The 20,640-nt window shown below is 40.3% G+C and overlaps 2 protein-coding genes across 2 annotated transcripts; one reads left to right on the forward strand and one right to left on the reverse strand.

Annotated features, from left to right (window-relative positions):
* The first annotated feature begins 297 nt into the window (after positions 1–297).
* gpr143 (G protein-coupled receptor 143) lies at positions 298–8,213 on the forward strand. Its single transcript, XM_061053026.1, has 9 exons — positions 298–686; positions 1,370–1,479; positions 1,811–1,905; positions 2,245–2,337; positions 2,468–2,577; positions 2,661–2,769; positions 5,592–5,709; positions 5,954–6,209; positions 7,608–8,213. Exons 1-9 carry the CDS (start codon positions 431–433, stop codon positions 7,709–7,711), a joined length of 1,251 nt encoding a protein of 416 aa, XP_060909009.1. The 5' UTR covers positions 298–430; the 3' UTR covers positions 7,712–8,213.
* Positions 8,214–10,088: 1,875 nt separating this feature from the next.
* On the reverse strand, positions 10,089–17,258 carry LOC132986572 (F-box-like/WD repeat-containing protein TBL1X). Its single transcript, XM_061053027.1, has 14 exons — positions 17,171–17,258; positions 16,462–16,607; positions 16,135–16,354; positions 15,710–15,842; positions 14,775–14,916; positions 14,626–14,689; positions 13,775–13,872; positions 13,162–13,222; positions 12,382–12,503; positions 12,232–12,306; positions 11,834–11,961; positions 11,012–11,177; positions 10,817–10,918; positions 10,089–10,243 (listed from the first exon to the last, which is right to left on the reverse strand). The coding sequence occupies exons 1-14, from the start codon at positions 17,226–17,228 to the stop codon at positions 10,217–10,219; spliced, it is 1,542 nt and encodes a 513-aa protein (XP_060909010.1). The 5' UTR covers positions 17,229–17,258; the 3' UTR covers positions 10,089–10,216.
* Between the last annotated feature and the right edge of the window lie 3,382 nt (positions 17,259–20,640).

Raw genomic sequence — 20,640 nt, forward strand, 5'->3', positions numbered from 1 at the left:
ACACCTGAGGGAGAGACACAAGTAATCAGTAAACAGGTTACAAAGTTACATATTACAACCAGCAGAGGGAGACAAAACAACACACAACCTAACAATGATGATATGTGTAGTATTTCTAAACTGTACTGCAGTTACACCTGGGACATAAATCAACATATTGAAGTAGACAGTAGCATACACATAACTTAAGTCCAAACTCACACTTCATCACACAGCAGTGCTTTGTGTGTTTCTTGCTTTGTGGTTCAGTTAAATTACAGCTGCAGGGATTAAAAAGAAGCACATGATGATTCAGCCCCGTGATTTCTTACAGAGTTGAGTCCAATCATTTCCTTTTCTTCTCTTTTTCTTTTTTTCCCCTGACACCGGAGCCCACTTCTTTCTTCCCTTTTCCTCCTCTGTTTTTTCTTCTCTCTGTCTCCAGTCTGTCATGGCATCCCCGCGGCTGGAGACTTTCTGCTGCCCTAACAGAGACGCAGCGTCTGAGTTTGTGGTCACCTTTCAGCCCACCTTGTTCGGGGCTCTGAGTCTGGGCAGCGCCAGTCTCAGCTTAATTTTCGCTATTTTACAAATTTTGCCAAAACGCAAAGGATACAGAAGACTGGGGCAATATCCTCTGCCCAGGCCTGCTTCTTCATCCCGGATCCTCCTCATCGTCAGCATATGTGACATACTAGGATGTGCAGGTAAGGAGATAACTTCGACTACTACTGATTTTGATTTACCCAGCACATGGAGACAACGTGGTGTTGCTCTTTGTAGGACGAATTACGCACGAAAATGTGTTGTTAACCCTTTATTGCCCTTTGGTCTGCTTGATAAAACTGAGAGAACACATAAAACATAACTTGTAGGAGTTTCTCACTAAATTGCGCAATTTGTACAACTGTCATTCGATGTGGATTACAAAATAAAAGATGGAGTAGATGGTGAGTAAAAGCATGACTCGTAACAACTGCAGACGTTTTATTTGACAGTCTGCACAGTTCTTAAATATTTCATCTATTTGAACTCTTTTTATCACTTTGCCTCTGTACTTGAGGATAAGGAGATTTTTTTTATCCCTGTAAACTAACAGCTTGAAACATTACAGTTGAAAACCACAACAACTTTTCATTTGCATTACAGAACTATGTTGGGAGCCCTGCTAGGTTGAAGAGTTTTTTTGGGGGTGGGAATGGAAACCGTCCTGGCTGGGGGGCAATTTGTACTGCAACCTAATCTAATGATTTAACACACTTAATAATTCCTCATGTAATCATTTATTTCAACTTTCACATCGCCTGCTTGTTTGACTTGGCTCCTCTTCATCAGCAGGTTCTGTCTTATTGGCTCATTAAAGGCCATGTGTTGTTTTTTACTCCTGCAGGCATCATTGTACGTTCATCTGTCTGGCTGGGCCTTCCAAACATCATTAAAGAAATCTCTGTAACAAACAACACTGATGTCTGGCCTGAGGTCTTCTGTGTGGGCAGTGCGGTATGTATGATCTCTCTCATACATAACCGCTCTCATAAAGCTTTACCTTTGTCCACAATAAGCCTTAAACTAAAGTCCAAGTACGGATTCATGCTTGACTGATGACCTGAAAATGTAACCAAACAGGAAAACAAACAAATCATTTTGTTAAAAGTAAATCTTCGATGATCCTTGAACATCCTGATTCCTCGGTTAAAAGTGATGATTTGTGTTGATGCATGACGAACACGCACAACAAATAACTTCACAACAACAACATTTTGTTATACAATAACATTTATTGTTCTTTTGACCTTTTGGTGAACAAATGCATCCATTTTGTGTGTTACAGCTGTGGATCCAGTTATTTTTCAGCGCTTCATTTTGGTGGACCTTTTGTTACGCTGTCGACGTCTTCCTAGTGGTGAAAACATCTGCAGGAATCAGGTCCATTGAACATCTTCTTTACAACAATAACTTTACACCTCCACATTCCTCCATGTGAACACAAAGCTTTAAGTTTTGAATCTGTCGTTTACAGTATCCGACATTTACTGTGGATTTAATGCTTCCTCTGTTACTACAGTCTTGAATTGGTTTAAATTTGGTTGTTAACTTTTGCTGCACCATTTGGTCTGACATTTCTTTATAATCAGATATTTAAGTCACAGTATGTTTCCCTCCCCCGGCTGTGTAGTGCATTTGTTCTTTGCACACAACAAAAGACACAGAGCTGCAGCGTGTGTTGTGAGCTCGGTCCCATGACTTGTTTCTTTCCCCTCTCAGCACCATTATCCTGTACCACATGATCACGTGGGGTCTGGCTGTGCTGCTGTGTGTTGAAGGAGTGGCCATGCTCTACTACCCGTCCATCTCTGAGTAAGAGACACCACCCCGCATCTTTTAGCATTTTGCTGGTCTTGTCAGGAGATTGAGAAGATGACAGAACTGTGTTTCATATTGTGATTTCAAACGCTGAATTATTTGTGGTTGTGTGTTTTTTCTGCAGTTGTGAAAAAGGCCTCGAGCACGCCATCCCTCATTACGTCACCACGTACGCCCCGATGATGCTCGTCCTCATAGCCAATCCTATCTTCTTTAACCGGACCATTTCTGCAGGTCATCCCCCCCCCCCCCGTGAAATGATCTGTGACAGATAGATGTGAGCAATAACAACCTCTCCTCTCATCCTTTAACTCTAGTTACATCTTTACTGAAAGGACGACAAGGAATCTACACAGAAAACGAGAGGCGGCTAGCCAACGAGATCACCATACGCTTCTTTAAAATAATGCTGGTGTTCTTCATTTGGTAAGTTTCCATTCTCAAAGACAGACGTCTGAAGAGTCATTTCATATTTGGGAAGCACCTTCAATTTAATTAATTTTGTTCAGGAGCTACATGAGAAGATTCATACCGCTGTACATAAAAAAATCATTGCAACCAGCAGCTAGTTAGCTTAGCTGAAGACTGGAAACGGCCTATAGCTAATTAAGGCAAGGCAAGTTTATTTATGTCGCACATTTCAACAACAAGGCGATTCAAAGTGCTTCACACAAGACATCAAAAGCATCATGACAGAGGAAAGAAAAGAAACATTAAAATAGAACATTAAAAAATCACTGGAATTATTAAATCTGAAAATATGTTGAAATAAAAATAATTCAAATGAAATTAATTAAAAAAATTAAAGTAAAAATATTAAAAGAGTTAAAAGTTACAGAGCAGATTTAAAGTTTAAAACCTTATTAAAATTTTGAGAGGCAGCTGTAAACAATTAAATGTAGGATACGATCTTATTCATGTCTCATCTATGTCTCCTAGACAAACATGTGCACTAGTTATGACAGATTTTAAAGACACATGAACATGGTTTTGTCTCAAAGATTTTCTTATATTTCTTGAAGTCGTCTCTTTCCAGGATCTATGCTCACTCAATAAAACAGTGACTTCTCGAAGTTGTCAGAAAAATTAAGATTCAGTCTACAATCCATGTTCTTTGAATAGTCTTAAGGTTTTCTCATTCCGAGATCTCAGCTGAGAAAAAGACGAGATAAGTGAGAGATGAGTTCAAGTTCTTTAAATTTGTCTTACATGTGTCTCTTTTTAAAAAAAAAAATCTCACATCTATGAATGAGACAAGTGTGAGTCTTAAATTAATCTCAATAAAACCCCAGGTCTACGTCTTATCAGATACATCTTATCACCACTTTGACATAATAAGACTAAGAGGATTCATTTATGGGATACACAAGATAAATACATATTTATCTCACAGAACTTAAAGTTTTCACACACAATTCCTTTTATGCATAAAACCCTTAGACCCCTTAATCAACAGAAAGGTTATTGCTTGCTTACTTTTTACGCAGAAATTATAAAACATGTATTTATTTAAAGTCTATCAGTGTATTAATGTTGCTTCTTTTTGTTGTTGTTTACAGTTATTAAATTAAAAACCTCGTTCTGGGCGATCACAAAATCAACTGAATAAACTGCCAAAAAAAACTGAAACTTTCAGTGGTTCTCCATTTTTCATCTATTTTTTATAATCTTCCAACATTGATTGAAGTTGTGGAGCCTGTAGCTTGATGTCTAACAGAGCGATACAGATGAGACCATTTATAAAGAAAAATAAGATCTCCAATAAGGATCGTTTATTTCTTATATTGGTCGAATGAAAATCTCTTGAGACAAAAATAAGACAAAGATGAGATCTCTCTCTTATTGCTTTAATGGTTTACTTTGTCTTATAGATGTTTTGTCTCTTTTGTCTGTTTAATCAAATACTAATTACACACAATATGAAAAAAGAGTGATTTTTTTTGGTTTTATTTCGACTAGAGCGAGCAATAGATTTTAAGCTCTGGGACGGGAAAGGAATAGTTTGGCTCTGACAAAAGTAAATTGTTTCTACAGCACACTGATAATCATTGTAATTATTTTTTCATTATTATCTGGTGTTAAAACGTGATTTTTTTTCTGCTACGTGCAGAACAATCAATAATAATTAGTTCCACCTTAATGACTGCAGAACTACAATAATAAAAGGTTGGACAAACAAAAACTAAACATGAGAGGCAGTTACAAGTATATTTATGTATTTCTGATTTGTATCTTCTTAACTACAAAACATGCATTTTGTTTCTGTTATAAAACTTTTCATTGTAATGTAGTTTCCATTTGCTGTGAAGTTCAAGAAATCTGCAAAAATAAATAGAAAAATGTTAAAATATAAAGATAAAGATAAACTTTATTGATCCCTGTGGGGGAAATGCGTTACAGCAGCTCAAGAAAACAGGAGACAGGAAATAATTATTAAAAATAAAAATAGAAGTTAAAAATCAAACATATTTACAACAGTTAAATAAAAAAATACAATAATGGAAAATGACACAGTAACTACACTGGAAAGAGTTATTGTTATTAAAAACACACACAGTGTGTAGCATGAGGTGGTGATGCTGTTAAACAGTCTGATTAAACAGTGTGACTGCAGATGGGATGAACGACCTGCAGTAGCGCTCTGTCTTGCAGGGTGGGTGTCTGTATATAGAATACATTCAACCGTCACCAAAGTGTTAAAAGTATTATATGTATAGTAACAGAATTGTGCACTGCCTTTGAATCAAACCCAGGTCCACTACCACTACACTAGCAGTGCTGGTAATCAGGTTTTTTCCAAACATGTTTTTCACAAATTTATATTTTGATATCGTATGTATGCATCAACCTTCTGTACACTTAAACACAAGGTTGAGTTATTGATGCTCAGCAGTTTGGTTGAAAAAGGATTCATTGTGACGTGTAATTTGACATCAATGAACACAAATGAACGAAAGCATTCCCCATAAAATTACTATTTTCCAACAAAGCCGTTTGGAGGTTTTACTTTTTCCACACTCACTCGTGCTGTGATGTAATTTTGCAGTAATGTGACTCTCACAAGGCAAACTCATGAAAACTTGTATGCGCTGATTCTCGATAGAGGTCAATGAATGAACGATTGTTTTCCACAGCTCGATCAAGTTCATGAGACATGAGTTTCATGTTACTCACATCTTGCTTTCTTTTCTTCTCTGTGGTGAAAACATGTGCTCTTTTTAAGCCTCGTTGTTTTCCTGACTTTTTAGCTGGGTTCCAAACATCATCAACGAGTGCCTCCTCTTCTACCTGGAAGTGCAAACAGACATCAATGACAACAGGTTCAGGAATATAAGAAACGCAGCCCTCATTACATGGTTTATTATGGTGAGTTAAAAACAATGCAAACATAATGTTCAAGTTTTATCAGAGTCAAAAAATGTAAACTTCTTCATTTTAACCCGTCAAGCACAAAAACCCAGAGCTCTGTTAGTCTTGTGTTTTGTTGTTGTTGTTCTTGTCTGTTACTTTCTAATTCTTTGTTTCTGCAATGTTCAGCACTTTGGATCGACTATGTTGTGTTTAAAGTGCTTTATAAATAAAGTTGAGTTGAGAATGTTCCCTCTTCCAGGGGATCCTGAACCCCATGCAAGCTTTCCTCAACACGCTGGCTTTCCACGGCTGGACGGGCTTCGATGTGGACCTGAGCCTGCAGAGGAGGAGGGAGCTCGCCTGGGACTCGGTTTCTACTTCAGCTCCTAACGCAGCGGGCCATAACCCCATGGTGGGAACCACTCTGCTCTACCAGAGTCACATCCAGGAAGCCAAGAAAAGCCTGTTGGGTAACGGACAGCACAACTCCGACGCCATCAGCGTCCTCTCAGAAGGTAATCCGGCTCTCAGTGGCAGTGACGGCTCGCCTGTTTATCAGGGCTGGTGAAGCTCTAAAGCTGAAACTAAACTTATCACACTGGAGTGCATCTTGAAACTATTATAGAATAACATAGCCGGGAAAATGCTCCAACTGTCCAACGACATTTTTGTTTGTAGTCGAGATGTTTGTTTTTTTTGTTGATAAAAAGACAAAGGTGCCAAAGCTCTGAAGACATCGACCTGCACCAAGTTAAAGCTCGCTGTGATTAGTCTCATTTAAAAATAAATACTTTTTCTAACTGGTAATGATGCATATGATGTTAGGTAACATCTTGCAGAATTATGTGATTGGATGCCGTGTTGAATACCACATAATTGTGAAATTGCACCACACAAAATGTTTTCTTTGTTAATAACAAATTCAGGTCCAAACCCACAGTGGCACGGCAGGTTTTTTTTATATTGAATGTCTGACCTCATTGGTTGAAGCTTCAGCTTGGGTACCAATAAACCATTTCCATTTTTGTGTTTCATTTCTGATAGGTTAACTCTCACGATGAACGAGGTCAAATAGTTCAGTAATAGTCATCACGCTTTAACTCATGCAGTCTAATACCAAAGTCACTAAATAATTATAAAGTGTAGCTACTGAATTCATGGTTAAACTTAGATGCCATTTGGACTTTTTTATTGTGTTGTATTAAACTCAACAGTGTTCCTGATATATTGCTAGAAGACATTTTGGGAACATGTTTCAGTCAAATGTACAATCGATTGCAGGAATCTTGTAGGAGACATTTTCAGTGCAGATTGAACTGATGTACATGTTGGTTGTTTTTTTTCACAGCATGCATTTTGACAAAGGAAATGAGGCAAAGTAAAGATAAAATAAATATTCATATTTATGGCAGCCCAATTCCATTCAGATCATAGTGGTCACACTGTCCTTACCTGAGAAACATCAAAACTGCTGCATTGAAAACTATTTTATTTACCATTAAATGTATTTTGGGATGGTTTTGTAAAACATTTGAGATCTTTTTTTTTTTAATGTGCATTATGAAGATCATGTACAAAAGGCTATAATTCAGTTTTTTCTGTAACCATTCAGTGTTTCTGAAATGACAAGTTTTTAAAAAATAAAGTAAATTCATTTATCTCATTATATTCATTTTCATTTATCTTTATAGCCTTCACACTACTTTTGGTCGAATGCAGGTAAAGATTTTTTTAAAATACGGCTCGCTTTTAAAATGCACTAGATTAAACAAGTCCCATTATAGACTGCATTTGCAAATGTGTACTTAAATTCCCAAAATACATTTTATCATTGCACATATGTAAGATATATATATCTACAGTTTGAACATGGCAATGGTGTCGAGTAATCTACCCCTATTTTGTCTTGCTAGGTTCAGAGTCTAGTACAGTTGAAATCCACATTTCCGGCGAGCTGCGAGACTATGAGGATGTAGACGCAGACGGAGAATCCCTGGAGAACTCTGTGAAGCACTAGCTGAGGGCGATCAACAGCATGCCTCCCTCTACTTCTCCAGTGTTGTCATGTTTAGTTTCTTCTGTGTCAGATTGTCTCCTCGTAGCCTCTTGCTGCCCTGTTGTGAGATCCCCTGACATTAATCGGTCATGAGATCTCGTTAGCTGCTAAGACAGAATCAGTGTAATTCTTCATTCAAAGCATTTTATTTCTTAAGCTTTTTTAAATCCGTCTCCGCTGGAGTACAGTGAAGTGTTAGATTCAACAGCCATCATCAGTGGACAGAACAAATGGAACATTTCCTCATGAAGAACTCACAGGCTGAAGTGTTTGAAGACCCCACCTGCAGATTCACTGTTAGAAATATGCACTACTGCTTTGTCACCATCATGAAGCTCTGAATGCACAACAGAAGCTAATAAGCTCATCAGTGTTTTTTTAAGTTTCTGTATCGCCAACAGCCCATGTTGTATTTTGCACATTTATTTTATACGATATTAAACGTCTAAAATGTTTCTTAAAAGTTTTGTTGTTGACACTTTATTATTGTTTTTTTCCGAGTTGCTGGGTCTCCACAATGACCTTTATCCCCCCCCCCAATTCTCAAACTACGGTAAACGACTCCTGAGTGAAGAAAAACACAGACTGCATGGTATCTGATATCAAAATAGAGTGATTTATTTGAGACACTGAATGACTCCAACGTTTTGTCTTGGAAACAAGTGACCGAACCCTGAACAAGAGAGAGTAGCTGTCACAGCACTTCTTCCATACTGAGCCCCTCAGCATGCCAAAAAACGGCCAACAAACCCCCCCCAGCCCAATTCTCAGTCTGACACAGACAATAATGGCTCTCGAATGAAGAAGTCAGAAAAAACACAATTAATCACCCATCAACATCCAAATGTGACATTAAAAAAAAAGAGGGGGGGGGGGGGGGGAGAGACAAAAATAAAACATTGGCCCTTCACTTTCAGCTAAATCTGAACATGTACTAAATCCACTGTTTCAAAAAAAGTGCACTTCACGTTGCTTCAGCAGAAGTCGACTGAAAAGGAAAGGGAACCAAAAAAAAAAAATCAAAGCCGTGGAGAGTTCATTTCAAATCTTCACCACGAGATCACAGTAAGCAGAGGAAGCTCAGCCAATAACACGACACAGGCATTTTGAATTTGTGACCAGATCTGATCAGCTGGCACCGCACGACAGGGCTTAAGACCAAAACATCGCCCTTTTTTTCTTTTTAAGATCTGGACTTTTGTTTGATCCAAATATTCAGGAGACTGTTCAGAGAGTCATAATCCACAGAGGTTAAAGCTGGTTTTGTTTCACTTCTCTGTTAAGTTGAAGCAGAAGGACTTTACGACTCCCACATTATTTAACCTGCTCACTTCTGAATGCTGATAATGATGAGGTGCACATTTCTTCCATTTTTCAGGGATCAAATGTAAAAAAAAGCAAAGTTACCCAACACATCAAAGCATCTTGTGACTCACAGAAAACAACAACAGAAAGCTTTTGTGTGATTGGCCGAGTTGAAATGACTGAATTAAAAGAAGCTGATGAGACATGCACTTGGTTTAAAAAGCGTTCTTGTCCATGTTATCAGTAAAGATGTGACAGCTCTAGTCATTAATGAGCCCCTACAGGATTACCATAAAGTGTACTGTATATAAACATATACACAGTATATAAGTCTGTGTATCTAATTTACATTTCTTTACATTCTTAAAATTTACATCCAAAAAGAAGGGAGAAAATTCTCTTTGTAAACTCCTCACATCGTTTCTGTAATCTCAGGTGACCTAGGCGGTTCAGTTTGGGAGCTCTGTGTCTTGGCAGGTTTTTCCTCGAGTTGACCTGATGTGAAACTACGTCTCAGCGGAACATTCAACTTTCACTTTCAAAAAGTCCGTTTGTGGAAAATAGATGTAAAAAAACAAACTAGAAGTACTCTTGAATCCACTGAGAAGAAGAAGCCGGTTAGCAGACAGTACTAGTGCTTCAGTGTTGATGTTACTCTGCATCACTTCCTCCAAGTTCATTTACTTGAACATGAAATAACATTTTCTCAGAGGAATTTAAAAACCACAGCCTTTCTTTTAAATCTTCTTGCCTTCCACCTGTCTCAGCACTTCTCTCTCTTCATATAAAACTCGTGTTTGCGTTTCCACCCTTACAACCCGATAACAGCTGTACCGGGGCCCGGAGGGATCACAGCACGTCATCGTTAGAAACCTTCTAAAACATGGATGCACCCAGGGAGACGGATTCAGTCCAGTCTTGGGGATCTCTGAACTGATTTGAGGTGTTTCATAAAACACACATCAGCAGTCTGTAAAGGTGCACTGAAGGTAGATGTTGTCTGCACCTCCTCAGAAGCTGCTGCAGTGTCACTCCGGTGAGTTCTTCAGTTTCACTCCACAGCTCTCTTTGTCTCTTTGAGCAGTGACAGTTTGTTTGCTGATGGCAGAAGAAGGCAATTTGCTGCACATTCAAGGATACATCATCAAAGTCTCAAGGCGGCTATTTTCGGAGATCAAGAACACAAACCTGGAAGGAGGATTAGGTAACATTATTAATACATCTCAACAAACATGTAGTGTGCTGTTTTCAAAGTACATGTCATATGTGTTAGCTAATGTTATTCACAACATGCAACAAAAATAAATAAATACATTTTAAAGTCTTTATATGTGATGTTTTGATCCAGCAGATGTCGCCCTTGAGCACCAGCATGAAACCAAAACAACTCGCGCTGCATTGTTGTGTTAGCATGCTAATGCTAGTGATCTTTATTCTGCTCGTATCTTCACACTGCATGTAAATTTACCTGAAATGAGCGTGATCTAGAAACACAGTTAAGCAGTGAGTACAGTATGTTATTCTTCTTTTCTCTAGTCCCTCAATTAAACAACTTTTATACACGAGGGGAGGAGTCAGCCGGCCGTCCTGACGATGTAAACAAAGTGAAGATAGGACTCTGAAAACTCTGAAAACATCACAGACAGTGGGACTCGGGTGTTACACCCATTGTAGACAGTCATGACTCACAGAGTTATTTTCAGAGGAGATACTTGATTTCACATATAAAGACTTTAAAAAGTTCTTCATGAAAATGCTTACCGAGCCGTCTGATGCGCTGGCACCGACTTTGTCTCCAGTGCTGTTCCAGCAAACCTCAAAAATCCCCCCCGTGCCCCTGTAGCTGTGCACCAAGGCTCCAGTCTGAAACAACAGTGAAACTTGTCAATGACTCTCTTTAACTTCTGCTTTTTTACAAAGAATCTTCTCTGCTGTCTGTTTGAATAGAAAGCTTACCGTGGTGTTCCAGATGTGGACACACTTGTCAAAGGAGCCGCTGGCCAGGTGGTTACCGTCCGGGCTGAAGGCCACGCTGTACACGGGTTCCTGGTGCTTAGTGAGCGTGTGAATGCAGACCCCCCGCTCGACATCCCAAAGCCGAACTGTCGAGTCGAAAGAGGCGCTGTGTGGAAAAAAAGCAGTGTACCGAATCAGACAAGAGAGCAGCTTTAGCTTTTCTTTATCAGAATCAACTTTGTAAATGTAAAGTCTCTTATGCATGGATAACAAAGTAAGTCACAAAATGACTGAATATGCTACTTTGTGAAATACCTGTAAGATATATTTATGATGCAGTGAATTAATAAAGAAAGGACTGAAACAGAAACGAATCAGACAATAACACATCATCGTCATTCAGGAAACTTAACATCTCGTCCTGAGCAAATGTCACTTTCAAAACGTTATAGTAAACATCTTTGAAACAGCTTTAAAAACTGCTTTCTTTAGCAGTTTCATGACGTGCACCGAGATCACAGCTGACACACTACACCGTCTGTGGTAGAGGTATGCATGAACATAAAGGTCAAAGGTCAAAGCAGAGGTCCACTAACAGTAACTGGTACTGGGATTAAGTCTGGATTAGCCTCAGATAGCGCACACACACACACGCACGCACGCACGCACGCACGCACACACTCAGACAGCACACGCACGCACGCACGCACGCACGCACGCACGCACGCACGCACGCACGCACGCACGCACGCACGCACGCACGCACACACAGTTTGATCTGTGCACAGATTTTAATGTTGTTATGTGTGAGAGGTTTCCCACCTGGCCAGCATGATGTTGGAGTTGGGGTTGTTTGTGCCCGGGCCTGTGGGGCTCCATTTAATGGTGTAGATTTCTTTACTATGAGCCTGGAGATCATGGACACAAGACTCCTGCTTCATACTCCAAATCTGTGTGTGAACAGGAAACAGTCAATGGATTAAAACTTCTCGTCCTGATGGTCTGATGGTCTGATGGTCTGATGTCTGATGGTCTGATGGTCTGATGGTCTGATGGTCTGATGGTCTGATGGTCTGATGGTCTGATGTCTGATGGTCTGATGGTCTGATGGTCTGATGGTCTGATGGTCTGATGGTCTGATGTCTGATGGTCTGATGGTCTGATGGTCTGATGGTCTGATGGTCTGATGTCTGAGCTCTACGTGTGAGGAGCAGTGTTACCTTTAAGGTCATGTCGTCTGAGCAGGAGGCCAGCAGCATGCCCGATGGATCCCACTTAATGGCGTTAACTTCATTCTGTAAAACGTAAAACTGGTTAGCCTGAAGGGCGAGGGATCAAGCCTGGGGGGTTACGATGAGAGGCGTGTTTACCGTGTGTCCCTGGAAGGTCTTCAGAGGCCGGTCGCTGCCAAGCCGACACACGTGGATACACATGTCTGTGCTGCAGGAGGCGAAGGTCGTGTTGTTCTGCCAGTCCACATCCAGGGCTGGAGCTGTGGAGACATTAAATATGAAGATCCACGTTCATTAACCCTCATGCATCACTATGGACATTTTTGTCCATTTGGTCAAATGTCTCCTCTTCATCTGGTCATCATTTTGTCTGTTAGTGCATATGGAACACATTTCAAAGTCTCTCTCTTGACACATTTTGAAATGCACATTTTATTTGTTTTAATAGCTCAATAGAAAACTGAAACATGTTTACGACCCTCTGAAGTCACTGAGGACAAAAATGTCCACTTACAAAAAACTGATATAAAAATAGAACAGATTGATTTTTTTTCTACTTTTTTCTGCATAAATCTCTTAAACAACTTCAGCCCTGCTCAAAACTACCAAACATTCAATCATTATCAGGAATTTAACCCTTTAAATGCCAGTTTGATTACATGATTCTGGCATTTAAAGGGTTAAATTCCTGGCGTGGCCTTCAGCAGAACAAAAATATCAATCTGTTCTATTTTTATATCAGTTTTTTGGAAGTGGACATTTTTGTCTTTAGTGACTTTAAGAGGGTCGTAAATTAAACTGATGCCTGAGGGTTAAGCCCACCGAGCAACCACAATGTAGCAGAACACATTAAAGCACACCGTTCATTATCTCAACTGAAAAGCCTTTTTTGTTCTAGATACAGTCGCCCTGATTTACCTGAGTGGAAGGGAAACTGCTGCTTGGCCTCTCCTGTATGAGCGTCCCAAATGATTGTCGTCTGGAAAAAAAAAACATAAGGTATTACAAACCATGAGTGGTACACTTCTGAATGCAACAATTACAGTAAAATAAAAGAGTTAATGCTACTTCAGGATCATTCTGAAGAACAGCGGGGGCTTCAAATAAAACCTCCAGCATCCTGCCAAATAACCAATAAAAAGAGACGACGCTAGAGTAGTGCCCTGAATACATGTCTCTGTAAGATGAATTATTATTAAATGGTATTTGGCTGTTGATACAGTCATGTGTTCCAAGAATCCTTCACAATAAAACATCGTCTTTTCTGTTCACTGTAGCAGAAAAACATTTTGGGTGTAAATGTAGATTATGTGAAGTTTTACTTTATATCAAAGAACATGTTACATATCTATCATATAATTAAAGGTTCCTCTGTTGTCTGTCTTGAGTTTATGCTTTATATATTTATTTAGTTTGTGGTTACTAAATGATGTTTAAAAGGATTGATGCCCTAGTAGAGGGAAACAAGAGAAAGCTGAGGACATGGTTATTTAAAGACAGAAATCCATGGTCAGAGGCCTTAATGACATACCTTATCTACACCAGCACTGAGAATTGAGTTCCCCTTCTTGTTCCACTTGAGTGCAAATATGGGTCCTTTGTGCTGCCCCAAGGTGCTCGCCAGATTTCCTAATGAATAAAGCCATATCCAGTTCTGTTAGAAAAATGTCAAGGGAACAGATTAAACTGATTTGAGCTGATCTGTCTTCTGTCCTGACTGCTGATTTACAACTGTTCTAACTGTTCAATCAAACACGCTCTGATGTTCTGTTCCCGCTGAGGGTCGTCCATTATGCAGACGCGTGTTGCATTTAAAGCTGAACGTTAAAGTCTTTATATGTGAAATCAAGTATAACCTCTGAAAATAACTCTGTGAGTCATGACTGTCTACAATGGGTGTAACACCCGAGTCCCACTGTCTGTGATGTTTTCAGAGTCCTATCTTCACTTTGTTTACATCGCCCGGACGGCCGGCTGACTCCTCCCCTCGTGTATAAAAGTTGTTTAATTGAGGGACTAGAGAAAAGAAGAATAACATACTGTACTCACTGCTTAACTGTGTTTCTAGATCACGCTCATTTCAGGTAAATTTACATGCAGTGTGAAGATACGAGCATAATAAAGATCGCTAGCATTAGCATGCTAACACAACAATGCAGCGCGAGTTGTTTTGGTTTCATGCTGGAGCTCAAGGGCGACATCTGCTGGATCAAAACATCACATATAAAGACTTTAATTCAAAATGTGAAAATCAGTTATGAATGATTAAAAATCAGATGAACTAACATCAGCATCTTAAAAGAATTAAAGAAAAGTGTTTCAGATTTAGCATCAGTACCAAACAAGGAAACAACTTTAGTGCTATAATGATGAAGGACATACCGTCCTTTGTCCATATCCTGGCAAATCCGTCATAGGAGCCTGTTGCTAGGAGAGTCCCGTCGCTCTGTTGGGTTTGAAATGACAGATCTGTTACTTCACCATCATAAGATTCTGTTTGTTAAGAGCAGAAGAAGAAAGAGTGAACATACGTTCCAGTCCAGTGAAGTGACGTCCTTGTTGCTGGGGACGTCCTGACCTCCTTCTCGGATACAGTGGCGCAGAACCAGCTGGGTGGAATTGGAGTTATTATTCTCGTTCAGGTTCCAGATCCTGGCGGTGGAGTCCCCCGAGCTGAACATAACGCCAACACAACAGGGGGGGGAATAGATATTTTGGATTACAATGAGTCAGTGATGAACTTTATGTATCTAACAAAACAAGGCGAGTTTATGTATGTCGCACATTTCAACAAAACGACAGCAATTCAAAGTGTTTCACACAAGACATGAAAAGCATCATGACAGAGGAAAGAAAAGAAACATTAAAATAGAACATTTAAAAATCAGTGAAATTATTAAATCTGAAAATATGTTCAAATAAAAATAATTCAAATGAAATTAATTGAAAAAAAAAAAGTAAAAATATAAAAAGAGTTAAAAGTTACAGTGCAGAGTTAAAATCTTATTAAAGCTGTTTAATGAAAGGCAGCTGTAAACAGGTGAGTCTTCAACCTGGATTTAAAAGAGCTGAGAGTTTCAGCAGACCTGCAGTTTTCTGGGAGTTTGTTCCAGATATAAGGAGCATAGAAACTGAACGCTGCTTCTCTGTGTTTGGTTCTGACTCTGGGGACAGAGAGCAGACCTGTCCCAGACCACCTGAGCGGTCTGGATGGTTCAGAATTAATCAGGAGGTCACTCATGTATTTTGGCCCTAAACCTTGAAGCGCTTTATAAACCAGCAGCAGGATTTTAAAGTCTATTCTCTGACAGACTGGGAGCCGGTGTAAAGACCTCAGAACTGGACTGATGTGATCCATTTTCTTGGTCTTGGTGAGGACTCTAGCTGCAGCGTTCTGGATCAGCTGCAGTTGTAAAGACACAACAGCGTGCAGACAGTGAATCCAGCATGAGTAAAGATCTCTCACCCTGAGGCCAGCAGATCACTGACGGGGTTCCAGGCACAGATGAACACTTCAGACTCGTGGCCTCGGAGCACGGTGGCGTTACTCGCTGGTATCTCCACGTCTCCATCCATCTCCATCGGCTCACTGTGGTTATCTGAGAGCGGACACACACACACACACAGATACACACACACACACACACAGATACACATTTAATAATCGAAGCATTAACACATGCATCCAAACACAGAAATGCCAGAAAGCTTGGAAGTGGAATAAATCAATTGCTGTCAACTGCAAGTGAATCATAATTGTTATTAATTTAGAAGTATGCAGGAGCTAGCTTATCTTTCACCAGCAGATATGAACAAAAACTCTATCCATCTGAAGGTACTGACCCCCTTGTTGTTTACATATCGATGAATGAATATCATGATGTAACTCACTCATGTTGTGGGTGCCGTTCTCCTCCCCGTTGAAGGTGGCTTCTCCATTTTTTGGTGCGTTGGTCTGGTGTCCGGAGGTCGAGGCCAACATGGCGCAGGCCGCCTGCTGCTGGGCTAACTTGTCTCTGAAGGCCTGCTGCCGTGTCTGCACCACGTCCGGCATCACCGCGTCGATGAGAGACAGCGACTCGATTGGCCGACCATCAAAGACTGTACCGTCCTGCAGAGGGCGGTAGTAGGTAACATGAGGCCATGTGACTTGTACAGTAATATCTGACATGTTTATAGATGATCATCGGGTGGGTAAGGCCGTGTCCCTTCCCTCACCTCATTGATGCTGATTTCTGCCTCCACATACTGAAGCCCTTTCTGCAGGATGGAGATGAGGGCTGCAGGGGGCACTAGTGTTCCATTGATGTTACTCTGGCTGATGTGGCTCTCGATGCCAAAGGTGAATGCTGAGTGAGAGAAACCTGAAAACAAACAGCATTCACATTCATTAACAGGAGAGCGCCAAGCACAAGAAGTCCACAAACACAACAACAAACATTTAGAGGAAAGTCTTCCTCCAATCCGAGCTCACAGTAATCAAATACAGAAACACTACTGCATAACGATTGTGACATTTGAGGGTAGAGTAAAGCTTGCCAAAGGCGGTGTTCATCCGTCTTGGCAACTAGTACCATGCACTCATCCAGAAGGCTTCATGAACAGTCTCATGAATAAAAAAAGAGGAGCTTAGACTTTATTAATGGATCAAAAAAGTTGCGTCAGTGTATCCACTTTAGAAAGCATGAGTAGTCGTGTTATTCCCGTACAGAATAATCTAATATATATATATAACTTTATACACTGTGAGCAAGCAGTTTGACCATTCATAAAATAAATAAAAGGCGCATGTTAAGTAATAGTCTTGTTAAAAGGGATTGTGTAAGCATAATAAATCAATTCTTCTACTAAATGGACACTGAAACAAATACCCCCAATTAATGTATTAAGTACACATTAACACTGTAAGTGTGTTGACAACCCTAACCTGATTCTTGGAGATATCTGTAGACCAAGAAGTTGACTTCGTCACTGGTTATACTCATCGTAGCCTGATGAAAGAGAAGAGGGATGTTGGAAGGCTGGGCTCACTCCTGAAAGACAAAATCAATAATTGGAGAAAAATATTTAGTCGTGTTTCACAGCAAGTGTGAAATAACATGTTAAAGACTTTATATGTGATGTTTTGATCCAGCAGATGTCGCCCTTGAGCACCAGCATGAAACCAAAACAACTTGCGCTGCATTGTTGTGTTAGCATGCTAATGCTAGCGATCTTTATTGTGCTCGTATCTTCACACTGCATGTAAATTTACCTGAAATGAGCGTGATCTAGAAACACAGTTAAGCAGTGAGTACAGTATGTTATTCTTCTTTGCTCTAGTCCCTCAATTAAACAACTTTTATACACGAGGGGAGGAGTCAGCCGGTCGTCCGGGCGATGTAAACAAAGTGAAGATAGGACTCTGAAAACTCTGAAAACATCACAGACAGTGGGACTCGGGTGTTACACCCATTGTAGACAGTCATGACTCACAGAGTTATTTTCAGAGGAGATACTTGATTTATATATTTAAGTGTGAACAATCACATAGAAAGACTTTAATCATATCCAATAAACATTATTTAAACTTTAAATATTTAAAGTCTGCTGGTATCCTTGTTGTTGTGTTAGAACATCTCGCTCTGTTAGTCAACGCTCAGATTCATCTTTCCTCATTGCATGATTTCCTCCTTTGACATCGTCGATGGCCGGCTCATCCATGTTTAGCACTGAATGTAACTACCTCCAGCCTCTCCTCCCCGTCTTAATGAGAGTGTCTATATCTATTTGGCTTCCACAGAGATCCAAATGGTGCTTCCCATTAGTGACCCGGCCAGCCATCTTGATGGAAAGCAGCCTGATAAAGCAGTAAAGATATTAAGAGCCTGTCTAGTGAATTACAGAAGAGAGCGAGAAGCGACTTATTCCCAGCCTGACCTTCCCTTCTTTCTGTACTTATTCTCAACAAATAGAGCTGTTTACCAGAGCTCGTGGTAACATTTCAATTTAGAAAACTGAGAGGAGAGGAAACGAAGAGGCAATTATGTTTTTTTAAATTCCATCTTGTATTTGTCCTCAGGCTGATGAACAACGCAATAATACTGTGGTGTTCATCACTTCACAAGGGCAAGGTAAACATCTCTCTCTCTCTCTCTCTCTCTCTCTCTCTCTCTCTCTCTCTCTCTCTCTCTCTCTCTCTCTCTCTCTCTCTCTCTCTCTCTCTCTCTCTCTCTCTCTCTCTCTCTCTCTCTCTCTCTCTCTCTCTCTCTCTCTCTCTCTCTCTCTCTCTCTCTCTCTCTCTCTCTCTCTCTCTCTCTCTCTCTCTCTCTCTCTCTCTCTCTCTCTCTCTCTCTCTCTCTCTCTCTCTCTCTCTCTCTCTCTCTCTCTCTCTCTCTCTCTCTCTCTCTCTCTCTCTCTCTCTCTCTCTCTCTTCTCTCTCTCTCTCTCTCTCTCTCTCTCTCTCTCTCTCTCTCTCTCTCTCTCTCTCTCTCTCTCTCTCTCTCTCTCTCTCTCTCTCTCTCCCACTCCTCCACTGTGAGATAAAGGGACCAAACATTTAGCTGAGAACACAAAGAGAAATGAAGGGGGTGGTGTCAGGTATGAAGACTGCACAGCCGTCCAACTCTCTCATTCCAAACGCTGTCCAGGCCCACTCAAGTTCCCCTTTGGTAGCATAGCAACAAGAAAGCTGAAGCAAAATAGACAGAGAATAGTGTAGACCCAATTACCAGAGGGCATGCAGCCAGAGGGGCTTCAACATGTTACTCAACATGAATTATTCACTCTTTCACCTTGGAACATTCTTTATGTTTCCGGCACAAACAGACACGTCGTTAAGGTTGTTTTATTTTACAAACAAACTACAGTTAGGTCTACATTAGCTGTGATCTCTTTTCTTTTAATAAAAAAAATTGCAAAGCGTTTTATTCTTTTAAATGATGTGTTGTTAATATCCATGTTTACAGCCATGCAGACTTCTTCCTCTGTTACTACTATAATGACAAATAGCTGTGTGCAGTCAACCATGTGCTTGTGACAAGTATGAGACAAAACAGAAACAGGAAGTTACTTAGTTACAAACAGCTCTACAGCAATATTAAATATCACAAGTCACTGTTAAGCTGAAGTAAAGAAATAGAACCAGTGAAAAACAAAAATCCTGCACGAACTGCAATAGCAATTAACAGATTCTCTGAGATATCAAAAATGAATAATGGTGGGGCAGTGGTTAGTGCGCGCGCCAAGCGGGCGGCCCAGGTTCAAATCCAGCCTGTGGCTCCTTTCCCACATGTCATTCCCTACTCTCTCTCCCTGATTTCCGACTCTATCCACTGTCCTATCTCTACATTAAAAAGGCACAAAAGCCCAAAAATAAATCTTTAAAATAAAAATGAATAATGGTTTCACAAACAACAACACAACTCTTCCTCATACTCTAAGACAACCTGATCTGTTCCACTGAAAAACAACAACGTGTCTAACTCAGCCACTGCGCCCTGATTTGACCACTGTGATGTCTCTTCAGCATACACTAGTAGAAAGGGCAGCAACATAAAAGCGAAGCGGCCGCTGCTCCTCAGACAGCTGCAGCTACATACCAAACAACTAGAAAGGTAATTAACAGGCCGCCTGGAGGGGCTCAGGTCCCATCGGTGCAGGACAGCAACAATAATCCCTCAATCAGATGAGCCCATAATGCCACCATCCATTACACAACTCCCAGAGCAACCGAGCCTCTTTTAACTGAACAATGTGCTTTACAGAAAACCAGAGAAAATGCTAACCTCTGCAGTGACTTGAAGGTTTTATCCACTGAAGCTCTAAGTGGAGTCAAAGTCTGAGGATATGATCCCTCAGGCATCACTGAGGGGGGGAACGAATGAAGATGCTACTACAAAGACACACTGCTTAGACAGACAAGATGTACTTTGTCGTGGCAGAACATTGCTTCCATGTTGTTTCTTCATGCAGAACATTTTTCAGTTCTGGAATCATCACAAACAACACGAGCAAACCACAGACATTTCAGCAAGTCAAGACGCCCAGATGGCAAAGAGTGGATTTGCAGTTAAACTCAAAATAAAACCCAGAAGAACATGGAAATACTGCAGACAACCCTACAGCTAGAAAAAAAAGAAACAGCTGTGTAGGTTGCTATGGCAACGTGAGTCATGGCACCCAGTGTAAAATGGTTACAAGTCATGTTTGCATCCAAGTTACTAGTGTAGGAATATCACAGACTGTATATTGGTTTATTGGCACTTCCACTGGAGTGTACAACAAACTAGAGGCTAACCGCTTTCAGAAAACTGACACAGGACGGCTGTTGATGTTCTACCACCACCTGTGCACCTCAACACAACTGACACATTTTACATCTAACTGAGGTTCTATAAAAGTCCTGCATACTTGCAC

The sequence above is a fragment of the Labrus mixtus genome, chromosome 13 (genome assembly GCF_963584025.1).
Source record: "Labrus mixtus chromosome 13, fLabMix1.1, whole genome shotgun sequence".
NCBI lineage: Eukaryota > Metazoa > Chordata > Actinopteri > Labriformes > Labridae > Labrus > Labrus mixtus.

Coding starts and splice junctions, on each gene's coding strand:
- gpr143 (XM_061053026.1), top strand. CDS start 431: ATGGCATCCCCGCGGCTGGAGACTTTCTGCTGCCCTAACAGAGACGCA. Junction 2,338..2,467: donor TACTACCCGTCCATCTCTGA/GTAAGAGACACC, acceptor TTTTTTCTGCAG/TTGTGAAAAAGGCCTCGAGC. Junction 5,710..5,953: donor TCATTACATGGTTTATTATG/GTGAGTTAAAAA, acceptor TCCCTCTTCCAG/GGGATCCTGAACCCCATGCA.
- LOC132986572 (XM_061053027.1), bottom strand. CDS start 17,228: ATGAGTATAACCAGTGACGAAGTCAACTTCTTGGTCTACAGATATCTC. Junction 15,843..16,134: donor GAACGGCACCCACAACATGA/GTGAGTTACATC, acceptor GTCCGCTCTCAG/ATAACCACAGTGAGCCGATG. Junction 10,919..11,011: donor TCCACATCTGGAACACCACG/GTAAGCTTTCTA, acceptor CTGTTGTTTCAG/ACTGGAGCCTTGGTGCACAG.